Genomic DNA, 17459 nt, shown 5'->3' on the forward strand with positions numbered 1-17459 from the left:
ATCCTCATTGATAGTGTGTTGCAGGCTGTGAAGAACATGGCGTAGTTTTTCAGCTCCTGAGAAGTACTGAACAATGAAGGGTACCCTGTCGATTGCAGCACGTGTCTGTCTCCTGAGGAGGTCATTACGGTTCCTCAGTGTGGCACGTCGGAACTGGCGGTCGATGAGTTGAGCATTGTACCCCGTTCTTATGAGGGCATCCCTGAATACTTCCAGGTGCACTCACATAACTCAGCCAACGTTGTCTATCTCATACGCTGCAGGCAAGGATGCCCGGAGGCATGTACATTGGGGAAACCGAGCAGACACTATGGCAACAGATGAATGGGCACCGCACAACAATCAACAGGCAGGAGGGTTCCCTCCCAGTTGGGGAACACTTCAGTGGTCCAGGACATTTGACCTTGGACCTTCAGGTGACCATCCTCCAAGGTGGACTTCAGGACAGGCAGCAGTGAAAAGTGGCCGAGCAGAGGCTGATAGCGAAGTTCGGAACCCATAGGGATGGCCTCAACTGGGACCTTGGGTTCATGTCACTATAGGTGACCACCATTGCACTATATACACACACAGATACTCCTATACACACGGGGACACATATACACACACCCTTACAGACACACACACTCCCACTCTCCCACAGGCATCCTCCCAGAGACTTAGACCACTCTACACTCCTGCACACATATATACACTCCCTTTCACAGACACTGACAATCCCTTACCCCAGACACACACACACACTCCCACACTCACACATGCACCCCCTCACAGACTTAAAACACTCTCTATTCACTACACACACATGTACACTCTCACACTCACAACACCCAACCCAGACAGACACATACACAGACAAACACAAAGACCCACATGCACACATCTATTTTGTGGGGTGAATTTGTACTTGTAGAGTTACATTGTACTTTGCTCAAAATCTGCATGAATTCATGTAAAACTCTGTTCTCACTTTTTAGATTAGAATCAATCTCATAGACAGAGAACACAGGGGGCCAACACCTTCAACATATTGTCTAGCTAATACCAATTGTTACAGTTAACCTGAGAATGCAACTTTTAAAAAAAGGTTTTGTGATTTACACATGAAAGAAGTGAAACTATCATGGTATTCGAACAGATGAAAGCCTCAACAGACAATCAAGGTATTTTACAATGTATAATTTCAGTTACATCACACTGTAAACCTTTGCAATAAATTCTGTGCCTTCCAATTGTGTCCTCCACAATCATGTGATGAAGGAACGACGCTCCGAAAGCTAGTGCTTCCAATTAAACCAGTTGGACAGTAACCCCCGTGCTGTGTGATTTTTAACATTTAAAAGGGGTTTATAAATTCATACTTGCACTGCAGACTTTCATTCAGTAACAAAACGTATTGAGAAGATTTAATTTATTTTCTTTTTCCAATAGGAAACTCTACTTGATTCTGTTGATATGCTTGGGTGATGTTAAATATGTTAGTCTGCATAAAATATACCTCAGAGGATAGGGTATTGCTGAAACTGACATCTTGAATTCTATTCATATAGCTAATATCACAGACTTGCATATATAGTTTAGGTTTTGTGATATATATGTTAATGTATGTCTGACTGGCCGAAAGCTCTAAATTAAATTGATTATTTTCTCTACTTTGTTCCAAGATTGTTTTCTTCGGTTGAAGCTATTCTTTCAACATTAAATTCCGTTGATTTTAAAAATAAATTCATTAGCAACCTCAGGTGTTTAATCTTTCTAAAAGAGAGTGGGTAGAGTATTCATTGTCCTTCAGCATTTTTATTTTAGCCTTCAGTTTAAAATGGAGCACTTTAGTCTTGATTATAATTATAGCTGTTCATCTCTGAACTTGCATAAGTTGATAGATGAATATTAGGGAAAAAAAAGGCTTCTCAACCACCATGTTCATCACCTCTTCAGCATATAGCACCCAATAGAGCTTTCAGTAGCTTTTAGTATCTGTTTACTACTATCATGATGTAGTTTCTGCTTTACCAAAGGCTAGTCTGCATAGAATATACCAGTGAGTTGCGTTTTTTGTTAAAACAGATGTCCTGAAGCAGCTTTACATTACTAAAAATTAACAACGACACTATTGCAATTTAGACATTTGGTGAAAATGTTTCTGTTTCCAGCAAAAGTGTTTTGTCGAATGCAATTCAAGGTGCTCAATACACCCTGGCTTAGAGCTGTGCTTTTAGGCACTTTTCCTTTAGTGGGATTTATGCAGCCAGAGAGACAGATGAACTCATCACTGCTGACATATTCTGGCTTTCACACCACTGGTGCCATATTTAAAGCCCAGCTGCTTATTATTTCAGAAGTTTAAATACCCTCACTGTGGTGTTTGATCATTGTCACCGAGGACATGTCACACAGCTAATGTAACGTTGCTTCGTGCTTCACTGTCAGGGAACAGTAGGATGTTGGTATAATGTGATGAAGAGAAGGGCAATCCATTTTCCCTTAGATTGCCAAAGGAGGCCACACCAATATCCTAAGCTGACCTAGAGCTAAATTGCACTCCCAGTGTAGTGCTGTGTCTTAGATGAACTTGGATGTCCAGCAGTGCAGGAAGAAGGTCAATGATTTGTACCATGCAAGGGTTGGTGCAGCCATCTTCTCTCTTGTACTTCACACTGACTGGGCCACAACTCATTCAATCTCTGCCACTGCGCATGCACCTCACCAAGTCTCATGGATAACAGCTCTCACTACTTCATGTAACATGTCCATGTCCATAGTCACCTACCTTATTCTTCTAAACCACTAACTCTTCCTGCCTTCTATGCTTCCTATTCAGTCTCATGAGGCACCTCACCTCATTGATACCCCTAAATCACCATTAAGTGCTCTTCCATCTACTTCTATCGAGTGTAGTCCCTCCCTTCCCACAACCTGGACTAATGTGTCCACAGTACCTGACTGATCTACCTACAACTCCTGGACTTGCTGTACTTGGCCTGTAGGACTGACTATGGCTTATCCCTGGACTGAAAAAAGTTTGGAATCTCAGGCTCTGATAGGACCAAATGCCTGACTGATCAGGAAAACTCCCTGCAGTGGAATTGGAAGAGCCACTTGACTGATTGTGACAGTATCCCCTGACTGACCAGAGTTCCCCTTCGTCCTACTTTACTCCTTTTTGACTTTCACACTTGAATATTTGCTTGCTGCGTAAAATGTTGGCGATGTTGCACGTGGAGTGTTGACTTTGAAGTGTGGTATTACGCAACGACATGCAAATCTCATTGACTGTTCAGTGCACCCAATGGCAACAAGCTATCCATCTCTTGCTCTGCACTAAAAATCAATGTGAGCCACATAGAGGCTAGCAGCCTCTAATCCACTGCTGAATCAGTGAGTGCACTACTTAAATAGTAAGGGATGGACAGAGTTTGGCAACTTTGAATAACCTCAAAATAAGTGAGGGCTGAAAAGGCAAGATAAGAGCCAAAAATGTATCCTATGTCCATGCAGGAGATGGAGGTGCATCCCTATGTACTAGATTACTGACAGAAGCATGTATGTTATATGTGTCCCTCAGCTACAAGTAAAGAGTTAAAGGACTGATGTGGTATAAGAGTAGAGGTATGAGGATGTAGTGAGGCTGGTGGTTTGCCGATGCCAACTTGTGTGGACCAAGTGACAAGGTGAATTGTAGGCATGGACCACGCAGTGATGTTGTTGTGAAGAAGTAGTTGAATGTCAGATGGGAGAAGTACTTGTTGAGTTATAGCCAATGTTACCCATTTTGATGTATATTTTGTGAATTTACACTGTCTGGTTTCTTGTGAAAGAAGAGGACAATTGGAAGTGGTGTACAAACAAAGCAAGTTTAGTCATTTATGAGTTACTAATGCTTGGAAGTAGGCTAACTACTGCTGAATAGTGAGTTTCAGTAGTGCCATTTATAGCTTAAGGGGGAAATCCCCAAACATTTCCTCGACATCAAGACTGACTTTTGAATTCGCTTTGTATTTTCCCAGCTTCCTTGCCATTGTTCAAGCCACACCAGGGAGGGGAAATAATCTACTTTTAGTTTGTGTTCTGTGCTTACTGATGTTTCATTTAGCTGGCTAAAGGTACTGCACCAACTCCATTACACACTGGGATGTTACATATCATGATTTTATGTAATGGTCTTAAAGGGACAGTGCCTGTGAAGTCTGCAATCTATGCCATAATATAACATTCACTAAATCTCCTTATCCAAAATTCTAATGTGCACTCCCAAGGTGTGCTGTGCCGGTGCAAATTTGTAAGATTGTCCTGACAATTTTTAGGTGGCTTCTTTCATCAGTTTTTTACAGCAATTTTAAAAAATGTAGTTTAAATTTATATATTCAATAGTGAATATTTGCTGATTAGAAAAGTCAACATGAAATTTAAAATTTTACTAGAATACTTGGGTAGTGGATGATTCAGACATGAGGAGAAACGTCTTCACCCAGAGAGTGGTGGCTGTGTGGAATGCTCTGCCCCAGAGGGCAGTGGAGGCCCAGTCTCTGGATTCGTTTAAGAAAGAGTTGGATAGAGCTCTCAAGGGTAATGGAATCAAGGGTTATGGAGATAAGGCTGGAACAGGATACTGATTAAGGATGATCAGCCATGATCATATTGAATGGTGGTGCAGGCTCGAAGGGCAGAATGGCCTACTCCTGCACCTATTGCCTATTGTCAGGAGGATGTAACAAAAGGAATCGTTTTAATTCTCTCCTATTTCTTTTTTAATACTGGGGATTAGTTCAGCATGTACTATATTTTGGTGTCCCTGTGGAAACATTAAAGAACGATCCTAACTGAATTTGAAGGAAAGTCAGCCCAGGGACATAAAGTTATGACACTCTGGCTGAGAGCCAGGCATTTACTTACTAATGCTGTCAGGCCTCACACTGACAGTTCAAAAAGATTAATTCTCCACAATGACTGTTAGGGCTCACAAGAGCTTAAGCCATGCTATAGTCAGAGTGAAATTCTCTTTGAGTCAAATGAACAAAAAAGAACTTTAAGACGATAAGATCTAGTTCCTCACCACACCACACTCATCTTTGAATTTATTCAGTGAGCGATGAGAGAACTCTGTGGGAAGCTAGAGAAGTGATTGCTGGGCCTCTTGCTAAGATATTTGTATCATCGATAGTCACAGGTTAGGTGCCGGAAGACTGGAGGTTGACAAACATGGTGCCACTGTTTAAGAAGGGTGGTAAGGACAAGCCAGGGAACTATAGACCAGTGAGCCTGACCTCGGTGGTGGGCAAGTTGTTGGAGAGAATCCTGAGAGACAGGATGTACATTAATTTGGAAAGGCAAGGACTGATTCGGGACAGTCAACATGGCTTTGTGCGTGGGAAATCATGTCTCACAAACTTGATTGAGTTTTTTGAGGAAATAACAAAGAGGATTGATGAGGGCAGAGTGGTAGATTTGATCTATATGGAGTAAAAAGTGAGGTCTGCAGATGCTGGAGATCACAGCTGAAAATGTGTTGCTGGTTAAAGCACAGCAGGTTAGGCAGCATCCAAGGAACAGGAAATTCGACGTTTCGGGCCAGAGCCCTTCATCTTTCCTGATGAAGGGCTCTGGCCCGAAACGTCGAATTTCTTGTTCCTTGGATGCTGCCTAACCTGCTGTGCTTTAACCAGCAACACATTTTGATCTATATGGACTTCAGTAAGGCATTCGACAAGGTTCCCCATGGGAGACTGATTAGCAAGGTTAGATCTCATGGAATATAGGGAGAACTAGCCATTTGGATACAGAACTGGCTCAAAGGTAGAAGACAGAGGGTGGTGGTGGAGGGTTGTTTTTCTGACTGGAGGCCTGTGACCAGTGGAGTGCCACAAGGATCGGTGCTGGGTCCTCTACTTTTTGTCATTTACACAAATGATTTGATGCGAGCATAAGAGGTACAATTAATAAGTTTGCAGATGACACCAAAATTGGAGATATAGTGGATAATGAAGAGGGTTACCTCAGATTACAACAGGATCTTGACCAGATGGGACAATGGGCTGAGAAGTGGCAAATGGAGTTTAATTCAGATAAATGCAAGGTGCTGTATTTTTGGAAAGCAAATCTTAGCAAGACTTATACACTTAATGGTAAGGTCCTAAGGAGTGTTTCTGAACAAAGAGACCTTGGAGTGCAGGTTCATAGCTCCTTGAAAGTGGAGTTGCAGGTAGATAGGATAGTGAAGAAGGCGTTTGGTATGCTTTCCTTTATTGGTCAAAGTATTGAGTACAGGAGTTGGGAGGTCATATTGCGGCTGTACAGGACATTGGTTAGGCCACTGTTGAAATATTGCATGCAATTCTGGTCTCCTTCCTATCGAAATGATGTTGCAAAACTTGAAAGGGTTCAGAAAGGATTTACAAGGATGTTGCCAGGGTTGGAGGATTAGAGCTATAGGGAGAGGCAGAACAGGTTGGGCTGTTTTCCCTGGAACGTCGGAGGCTGAGGGGTGACCTCCTACAGGTTTACAAAATTATGAGGGGCGTGGATAGGGTAAATAGGCCACGTCTTTCCCTGGGGTGGGGAAGTCTAGAACTAGGGGGCATAGGTTTAGGGTGAGAGGGGAAAGATACAAAAGAGACCTAAGGGACTACTTTTTCACACACAGGGTGGTATGGGTATGGAATGAGCTGCCAGAGGATGTGGTGGAGGCTGGTACAATTGCAACATTTAACAGGCATTTGGATGGGTATATGAATAGGAAGGGTTTGGAGGGATATGGGCTGGGTGCTGGCAGGTGGGACTAGATAGGGTTGGGATGTTTGGTCGGCATGGACGGGTTGGACTGAAGGATCTGTTTCCATGCTGTACGTCTGTATGACTCTTATGAGTGAGCAAAACTACATTCCTCTGTTAAGGTTGCTCAGGAGGTTTTTGATGTATAAAGAAAGATTGAATAAGCTGGAACTTATTTCACTGAAGCATAGGAGGTTGAAAAGTGACCTTATAGAAGATATAAAATCATGAGGGGTATAGGTAGGCTTAATAGTAGGTGTCTTTTCCCTACGCTGGGGAATTTCAAGATGAGGGGGCACATTTTTAAGGTAAGGGGAGAGAGACATGGGGTAAATCTTTTACACAGAAGGTGGTTTGTGTGTGGAATGAACTTCCTAAGGAAGTGGTGGATGTGAACAGAGTTACAACGTTGAAAAGACATTTAGGTAAGTACATGAACAGGAAAAGTTTGGAGGGATATGGTTCAAGAGCAGGCAATAGAAACTAGCTTAGTTTAGGATTATGTTCGGCACGGACTGGTTGGACCGAAGGCTCTGTTTCCATGTTGTATGACTCGATGACTCTACGACTATACCCTTCTGCTTCTCGACATGCGTTCCCTGGTAATTGGCATATGGCTAGGGTTGGTTGTATTAATAGCATACTGATGAAGAAAACCTGAGTTCTGATGCATTATTTGCTATTTACATTGTGTCAAACTGAGTCTAGGGGATGTTGGGACATAAAAAGAACTGTGGTTGCCATTCACCGAGTGCAGTCTTGCATACACCAAAGAAGATATGGAAAGACCTTTCTTAAGAAAAAGAAAATCTGGAGGTAACTTGCTGTCTGATACAGCTATGTTCACTTTGGAGCGATTCATTTGTCAGTAGCTCAACACCAGTGAGTCAATGTTCCCGAGGCATGAATAGGGACTGTAAGTTGTGGTTTATTTGCATGGTTGCTTGAAATCACCATTTTGTTTCTTTCTGGTTGATTCAATATGAGGAATTAAGAAACATTCACAAATGCATGCAAGCTTCATAGCCCATGCCTGTAGAAACTGTCAAAAGAGATTCCAAGTTTCTTACACATTGTTGAGATTAAACATTAGGTGTTAGAATTTTAATTGCTGTGCCTTTTTGGTGTGATATTTTCAGAGTGTCAGATTAAATGCTTTGTCATTGCATTTACAATCTGATTAGTATGTGAAGCCAAAGCCAGCCTGGCATTGGTCTGGCTGAAGCATTTCTTGATCACATGACTTCTAACAGGGAATAAATAAACACATTGTGTCTGCCTCCATCCTACTTATGATTTGGAGATGCCGGTGTTGGACTGGGGTGTACAAAGTTAAAAATCACACAACACCAGGTTATAGTCCAACAGGTTTAATTGGAAGCACACCAGCTTTCGGAGCGACGCTCCTTCATCAGGTGGTTGTGAAAGACAATCACCTGATGAAGGAGCATCACTCCGAAAGCTAGTGTGCTTCCAATTAAACCTGTTGGACTATAACCTGGTGTTGTGTGATTTTTAACTCCATCCTACTTATTTCATCTTGGTTGGAATTAAGAAGATACAGCTTCAAATGGGCGAACGAAGGGGCAGCTAAGAAAATCTAAATTTACCTCTAATTTTAAAATGCACTTTTTATTACTGACAGTTGGCTTTCCACTGTAATATTCATATGGTACAGCAGATGGCACTCTGCTATGACAAGAAAAGCAGTTTGCATTTCCAAGAATGCTGATCTGTGGAGGCCCGTCTTTAACAGCTGTTGTTCACGTTACATTGCTCCAACACAAGAATAAAAACTATAATAGGCAAGGGTGGGAGAAGAAACTCTTTCTGTTTCCTGTTACATTTAATTTGAAGGGTGAGTTTAATAAAGATAAAGCTTCTGGAAAGGATGCAGCAATCAAACTCCCACTACCTGAATCGGCAGCCATCCAACAGTGTCTTTGAAGTACAATGACCTCTGATCTTTCCGGAAAGCTAGTGCATTTTCGGTGTTCAGCTTTTTCAGCTCTTCTTCATTGTCCACAACAAATATCTAAAAAGAAAAAAGAATATTAAATATTGTTTAGATATCACAGGAAAGTCAGGCTGATGCAGTTAGAAAAATCTAAGCAACATAAGAATGTAAGAAATACACTGTTACTTTGGCCTTTCTGACTGTAGTGTTATTAGGAGAATATTCTGATTTTATACACTGAATACATTTCATTGTTTGTTTTTGTGCTCTAGCATTATTTGTTCTGTCTGTACAGATAATTTAATACATCTTTTTAATATTAATTTTTGTCTCCATAATGAATAACACTAGCCACTTTTCCAACTTTGATTTCAGTAATGGAGAGAGAGAGAGAGAGAGAGAGAGAGAAACTTCATAGCTTTGCTCACATCCAATCACAACAACATTCTAAGGAAGATGCAGGAAAACTCATGAATGACATATAATGGTCCAACATGTCTTGTATACTTCAAAATGGAGCTCTGATATGATCAGTACCATATGTGCAGGTCAGGTGAACTGGCCGTGCTAAATTGTCCATATTGTTAGATGCATTAGTCAGAGTAGCTCTGGGTGGGTTACTTTTCAGAGGGTCAGTGTGGACTTGTTGGGCCAAAGGGCCTGTTCCCTCACTGTAGGGAATCTAATATTGTACATGCACAAATACACAAAGCTTGCAAAACTATGTACAGAGCTGAAACTGAATTGCAACATGGGATTTTAGGAACAAGTGTAGACCATTCAGCCCAGCAAGTCTGCTCCACCATTCAATAAGATCATGGCCAATCTTGTCATGGCTTCACCTCCACTTTATTGTTTATCTTGCCAATAATCTCATCTCCACTGTCTATAAAACGAAAATCTATTTAAATTGAATCCATTGAATAAATTTCAAGACTCGGCCTCCAGTGATTTTAGAGGGAAGAGAATTCTATGTACTAATGATCCTCTGAGAGAGAGAAAAGAATCCTCCTCATCTCAGCGTTAAAAGGAAAGTATCTAATTCTAAACCTGTGCCCCCAGTACATACTCCCAGTATCCATCCTATCAAGCCCCCTCACCATCTTACATGTTTTAATAAGGTTCTATTGAGCTCCAGTGAGTACACGCTCAACCTTTCTTTAAGCCCATCATTCCCAGGAATTCCCCATAATTGGCCACTCATCACTGCCCAATTTTAAAAAAACTCATTGCGCCGCTTGGCAAAAGAACGATAGCTATGGAGAGATGCTCCCAACATCAAGACAATTCTTGTCCAATTCTGTCACACATCTCACCATAGTCCATGTTGCTCAGACCCCTGAATGATTTTACCCTGTTTGCTACAGCGAGGCAGGCACAAACTATCATTTTAATGCCTCCATTATATTTTTTATTAATTCATTTATGGAATGTGGACACCACCAGCTCGGCCAGCATTTATACTTGTACCCAATTACCCTGAACAAGACGGTTGGGAGCAGCCATCTTGAGTTGCTGCAGTCCTTCAGATATAGAGATACCCGCATTGCCGATAGGAAGGGATTTCAAGGAAATTTTTTTCCCAGTGACCAGGAAGAAATGTTGGCATAGTTCCAGGTTAGGAAGCTGTGTGATTTGGAAGGGAACTTTCAGATTGTGGTGGTTCCATGCATCCAGTGCAACTCTCCTTCTGGGTTCCAGAGGCTGCAGGCTGGTGAAGTTGAAGGAGCATTCATGAGTAACTGCAGTGCATCTTGAAAATGGCACACGTTGCACATTTGTGCTAAAGGGGCTGGAGGGAACTATTGAAGGTTGTGGATGGGATACCTCACTCATCCAGGCCATTTCTTGTTTTCAATGATCGAATCCCCAGTCCCACTCTTTCGAAAACCGACACTGCCTTAGGTCATTTTTCTATTTGAATATTTATAAAAACTCTTACAATCAGTTTTATTTTGTGAGCTAGTTTTCTCTCAAACTTCAGTTTCTCTTTTTTGTCATCAATCTTTGCTGATTTTTTAAAACCCTGACCAATTTATGATCTACCATTAATATTTGCCAAATGTAAAATATTTCTTTCATTTTGTTACTATTTTTAACTTCCTTATTCAGTCATGGAAGTTTTTTTTTCTCACTAGAATTGGAAAGAAGATAGTAAGACAAACACATTTTTGGATTTAAATTATGATTCCCCCACTAAAATATGTACTTACGACTGGTACTTGTGGAGAATTGACCAAAGGTGGGAGCTCACTATATGAAGGATTGCTTACAGTCTGAGGGAGATTGCAGTAACATCTTCCTACTGGCCCTGGGAGTCCTCTTTCACCCTTTGGTCCGACAATTAAGCGACCTTTTAAATGAAAATAATGGCCAGTCAAGAACAATGTACTTAATTTTCTTTTTGACCTGTACAGTTGATTCATTTCAGTGTACCTTTCTTGTTACACATTAACATAATAAGATTCTGAAATCAGGCAGTAAAGTAAGCTCCTTCCAATGGAAATGTATTGCATGAGGGAGTGGGAGTGGAGCTGAGCATGGTACATTAAAAAGCATTTGAAGCAGAACATTCTGACAGTTCTGTGTAACATTGTGTAGCCACATTGCTGATCATGATTAGTGTAAACTAGTGTACAACACATTATAAATATCCCGCTGCCTAGAGGATACTGCAATTCAAGCAACTTTCTTCAACCAGCCAAATGCGTACTGCAGTTTTATACACTGCGAGTGATCGACAAGGGCATCTCTTATTCCAAGATCCTCAGTATTTGATTAACAGACTAGTTATTGGGAAAGAAAAGGATTGTAGGCCTCATCTCTTGCTCTTTCTTTTGACTCCATTCTTGCTGCCTGGACAACATCTTGGTACCCTTGGCAATCCTAGGCCACTGTCTGATTGTTTTACCAGAGGCACCCAATACTCCCATTGGCCTCTGATTGACTAACAGCTCTCAGTGGGGAGGAATTCCATCCTTGTGTCCTGAATTCTGGGGAAGACATCGTGCTGGCCAGTTAGGTGCTTGTTAAAGTACTTCATTTTGTCAGACCTTTCTCAATGAAGATGCCATGGGATTATAGGAAGGGTTTGGAGGGATATGGTCCGGGTGCTAGCAGGTGGGAATAGATGGGGTTGGGATATCTAGTCGGCATGGACGGGTTGGACTGAAGGGTCTGTTTCCATGCTGTACATCTCTATGACTCTATGACTCCTCCTCATTTAATGGTCTATCTCAGCTGCGCATGATGTTCCGCACAAGGTGATTGGTATCAGCTTGCTGACCATGGCATTGACCTCTCGTCCTGGAGGTCATTGCTGTGCATTAGCCTCAGAGACATGTCTAGTCAGTAAAAAAAATTTGAGGGAATGTGGCTGATTATTGTTAAACTTCACTCTAAGATACAAGATATGCTTCAGTTATCCATTCTTGATTACACCAATGCTGAAACGCTGTGTTATATGTATATTCCAAATTAAGACTTGGATATCACTTACCTTCCGAATTGCTTGCTGTACCTTGTTGTTAAGCTCCTATACATAACGCACAAGAATAACACTACAACTTATATTTATCAGGTACTTTCAGCATAGTATATTTCACATAGTGTCTCACTGGAACATTATGAAAAACGTTAAGACACCTCCAAGGAGGAAAGTACGTAAAGAAGTGAAGAGTACGAGCCATGGTCATCAATAAGAACAGCTGAGCTAGGGAATACTCAGGAGGATAGAACTGGATGAACACAATTGTGAGGCTGGAAGAGATTATAAGGTTAAGGAGGAGCGAGACATCTCAAATTCCTCTGAAAACCAATACTTACTCATTTCTCAGCATTTAAACAAAAACGTTCTTTTTCTCCCAATGAACAAAGAGACTGGGAATTACTTCAGTGTCCTAAACTCTCACTCTGCCCTTATCATACCCACCCACTGATATCAGTCACTCACTGGGTTTTCATGGAAGTGCCCCTTTAAATGATAGGGGGACAGGATCTTTTTCTAATGAAGGGTGCAGGCAGGCTCTTCAAGCCTAACAAAGAGCAGCTGACTATGATGGTTGGTAAGTGAGTGCTTAACATAGAAAGGCCCTCTTAGTAACATTTATAAATGTTTAAATTAAACATAGTTCTTACAGTTAAATCATTTTGGTTGGGAGAGGCTCACTCAAAAGGCCTGTATGTAATTGCTCTTGTACACAGGCAAGGTGTAAGACATGTAAAATTTATGTTCTCTCAAATTACATTTCAAACCCAGCTTTGTATATTTTTTTCTACCCAGACATGTTATCGCACACAACAGAGCAAACTTCCCATCACCAAAATCACAGTGACTATTCTTTTACTTTTTTAAAAAGAACTAACCACCATAAGCCAAACCCATGTAGCCAATTCAGTATTAAATAGCAAAGCCCATTATGCACAATGCAGACCATCAAAAGTGATGGATGTGGGGCAAAAGGGAAGGGGCTAAATCAAATTATGGTTGGAGGGGGAGATAAAGCACTACCTAGCTTTACATTGTTAGCAAATCTGAATATGTAAGGCCTGGCCTCTTCATCCAAGACATTAATTTAGATTGCCAATAGCTGAGGCTACATGACAGATCCTTTTTGTACCTTACTTGTAAGAATATACCAACCTGAAAATGTCCTCTTTATTCCTTTTCTGTTTCCTGTTCTTTAACCAATTCTCTGAAATGCATAGACATTATCTCCATTGCCATCTTGTGTACAAATCCTTTACACAATCACTTGCTGAATGTCTTTTGAAAATACAACGATTATGTTCGCTGACTCCACTTTCTCTGCTCATATCATCCTCAAAAACACATTTTTTTTTCACTAAATCGTGTTGGCTCTGTTTAATTATGTCAGGATCTTTTGAAGTGCCCGAACATTAAGCTAACTGGCCTGTAGTTTCATAATTTCTCTGTTCCCATTTTCTCGTATTGCAGTGTTATGTTTGCTGTCTTCCAATCCATAGGGACATTTCTAAATTTATAGGGACTTTTGCAAGAGCATATTTATGCATCTACTAACTTTGTAACCAGCTCTTTAAGAACGTTAGGCCATGAATCCAGGGAACCTGTCAGCTTGATCTCTCTAGTAGCTTAACTTTACTAACATCAATTACTTCAAGTTCTTCACTCTAATGAAACCCTTGTGTTAAAAATCAGAACAGACCCTCTCAAAATATATTAAGAAGGTAGATCAGACCCTACTTTTTTTTCTTATGCTCAAGGTAAATGTGAGGTGCTGTCTTCCAGATGCAATTCGATTGGTCAAACTACTCGACATTAAACAAAACACAATTTATTCAAACGCTGTAGTTAAAATATAACAGAAGAAAGAAGAACTGTGAATAACTTAACTCTATCGGAAAAACTTAAAAGAATAATAGATACAGTAACTATCACTAATTAGCTGCTCCAATATATAACATCCCATAAACACATCCTTGGACAAAGGCAAATTCTGAAAAAAGATTTGTCTCACATGCAATCCAACAGCCCAGGAGGAGAGGCCCCAGCTTTTGGCTGTAACTGAGAGGGAAAAACAGCTTCACCTTCTTCAAGACCCCAAACAGCAACTGCTGCTGAAAACTAAGAACCCCTGGTTCTGTGAGAGCTTGACCACACCCACTCAGGTTGCTTCTATTGTTCCAACCTAAAGTAAACCCAGGCCTCAAGTTGTTTATCTTTTCATAGACTGCTCTCCATCTGGCCACCAACCTCTCTCTAAAAGGAACCAGGACAAAACACATCTCTTAAATCACAGAATTGTCACACTTGGATACCCATTAATTTTTGTATGCTAACATGCCTTTTACTATAGATAAATACTTGTTTAGCATCTCTGCCATTTTTTTTCCCAATATAATTTATCCTCCCTCAGCTTCAAGGGTTTTACCTTGGCTTTTGGATGTTTTTATGTTTAATACACTGTTCTTCCCAAATACTGCAACTTTAACTTGCCATTGCTTCCTGACTTGAGTTTACTCAATGATGAATTTTAACCATTAAACTATGTTCCTTTTGTCACAAGCCACTTACCAATCATGACTGTGCACTACAGCCTTGACCTTCTCTTGACCTTCCTTTCTGCTAGCCAAAACCCCTCCTAACTTCACCATTTCGGTTCAAAGCCTCATCCACAGGCCTAGTATATGATTTCCTAGAATTCTGATCCTAGTATTGCTTAAGCAGAGATACAGCTCCATGTGAACTATCAGTGCACATAAACACGAATCAAAACTCTTGTCCCTCACAACAATTATCCAGACACACCTTCAACTTTCTGATCTATTCATCTCTATATTTTATTTTAACATAGCTTGGATAGACATTCATTAGTTAAAGGCTGAATGTTGCAGACCTCCTTGACTTTGCAACCCTTTTTACAAACCCTCACTTTACATACCCACAACAAATTGAGGCTGTTAAATGACTAATGAAGAGCTACTTAAGAGTCTCTTCCCACTTAGTCTTGGTCTGCAGTCAGTGGGAGCAGGTTGGCAGTGGTTGGGAAGCTTGGTAGGTAAAGGGGAAGACTCCTTCAATAGTCCCTTTTTCCAACAGAGTCCTCAGTCAGTGTCTGCTCCCTACCCACATGTCCTCGCCTCACTCCGCTTGGATTGGGTTCTCCCTTCACACTCAAACCCATGTCCACCAATATCTTTCAATCCTGGCCCACCAAAAATCATCCCCAACCCATGTCCCAGATTACCTGGATTCGCATGCAGTATTGGCCTCCAATGCTGGTATTGTAGCTCAGACCAGACAGCTGCCTGCTCTTTAAGGAGGGCCTTCCGCCCAGCTGGCAGCAGGAGGTGGGGGTCGCGATCCATTTAATGCTCCTCAGAGTTCACCAACTGCATGGCAGGAAATCCTGCCACCATAATATACTGCTTTGTTACAGTTGAGGCTCTGCTCATTAATTTAGACACCAAATGCTCAGTAGAACTTCTTTGTACTTATGCAGCTGCTTTCAACAGGGATCTTTGTCCTTTTATACAAATTTCTTCTCCTGCCACAAGCATTTGATAGACAGCAGAACCTTCTGAACTCCTGGTTGTGCTACAGACAACATTTATCCTTCTGTTTATCCATTTCTGTTCCACTCTTATTCCTTTTCACTGTCACCACTTGAAATATTTCCAGTCCCACAATTAATGCCATGGTTTGCTTTCCTGACTTCCCTCATCCACAATAGGAGCAAGATCCTTATACCAGTTGGCAATGAGGTAAAACCCTGAGTTCTCCTTACTTGCTTTATATGTGGCCAAAGCCTCCTGCCCATGACCGCTAACATGACCTATGCCACTGAGATATTGAAGAGGCCATTGAATGATTATTTGGATAGAAATGGTGTGCAGGGAGATGGTGAAAAGGCAGGGGATTGGCAATTGGTAATAGAACCACTGCAGGCATGATGGGCCAAATAGCCTCTTTCTGCATTGTCGCAATTCTGTGATTCGACAACTTCCTAACCTAAGGAGTTGATATGCCCCTGCATCAAAGTGTCCAGGGAACATTCCCTTCCCTGATACCTTGCAATATCTGCATCTCATTCTCCAGCTCAGCAACCGAGCGGACACTCTCTTTGCAATGTATTCATGAACTGCAGCCATTGGTTTGTGGGAGCCTACTTTTCTGTGCAAACTCTTACATGTTGCATTTGCAGTACAAGACTGCATTGATATCCCTAAATAATGTTATTTTATTTGTTAAATCATTTAAGATTTATACATTTAGCCTATAATTTGTATTATCCTTAACTAATCACCTAATATTGTTTAAACTACAGGTAATTGAATTAAAAACTTATCTTGACACAAACTAAAGTCCCTCCCCCTGCACTGCAATTTCACTCAGTAAATGTTCTGTTTATGACCATTCTATGTAATCACTCTCTATTTTACTTTTTCTAATATGATTTTTTTTAGAAGGGTTGATACTTCCATTAAAAGTGCATGGAGGTCATCTAATCAAAACTGTTCAGCAGAGAGCCAGATTTTGCAGTCAGAGGTAATCTAGCCTTTCAGTCAGGTACACAAGAAACCTGCAAGCAGGAGGGAACAAGGCAAGCAAGCGTGTAATGTCATAATCCATCAGATTATGACACAAGAACTGAGAAGAAAATAAAACAAACTGGAGGAGCAGGTACAGAAAGAGAATGGAACAGAGGCAAAACTTTTTTCTGATCCAGGGAGAGATAAAATAAAGATAGAAAGTTGAAAATTACCATTTTTAAAATTTCCAACAACAGTTCACACTGAAATAATTAATTTTTAGAGTCAGCGAGTTTGTTTGTAAGTAATTACTGCTCATACCATTATTAACTGGTACTAAGACTGAAAAGAACAGGATTTTCTATGGTGGTATTTGGTAATTATCATACAGAATTCACAGTTAATTAATGTACAAGCTTACAGCATTCCATATTTTCAATATAGAGATATACAGGCAGATACTGTTTCCCTGAAGCTAACAGTTGTTATTTATTAGAATCCCTACAGTGTGGAAACAGGCCCTTCAGCCCAACAAGTCCACACCAACCCTCCGAAGAGTAACACAGCCAGACCCATTTCCCTCTGACTAACACACCTACCACTACAGGCAATTTAGCATGGCCAATTCACCTAACCTGTACATCTTTGGACTATGGGAGGAAGCCAGAGCACCCAGAGGAAACTCACGTAGACACAGGGAGAATGTGCAAACTCCACACAG

General features: G+C 41.0%; 1 protein-coding gene across 5 annotated transcripts in view; it reads right to left on the reverse strand.

The window, feature by feature from the left end:
• colq (collagen-like tail subunit (single strand of homotrimer) of asymmetric acetylcholinesterase) overlaps nt 1-17459 on the reverse strand; it is a 115994-nt gene that overhangs the window by 12887 nt on the left and 85648 nt on the right. For all 5 annotated transcript variants that reach the window (XM_060825381.1, XM_060825382.1, XM_060825379.1 and 2 more), the window contains 2 exons: nt 10939-11078; nt 8684-8803 (listed from right to left, as the gene is read on the reverse strand). In XM_060825381.1, the coding sequence (XP_060681364.1) occupies nt 8684-8803; nt 10939-11078 (260 nt within the window). The remainder of the gene's footprint in view (nt 1-8683; nt 8804-10938; nt 11079-17459) is intronic.

This window comes from Hemiscyllium ocellatum, chromosome 5 (genome assembly GCF_020745735.1).
Source record: "Hemiscyllium ocellatum isolate sHemOce1 chromosome 5, sHemOce1.pat.X.cur, whole genome shotgun sequence".
NCBI lineage: Eukaryota > Metazoa > Chordata > Chondrichthyes > Orectolobiformes > Hemiscylliidae > Hemiscyllium > Hemiscyllium ocellatum.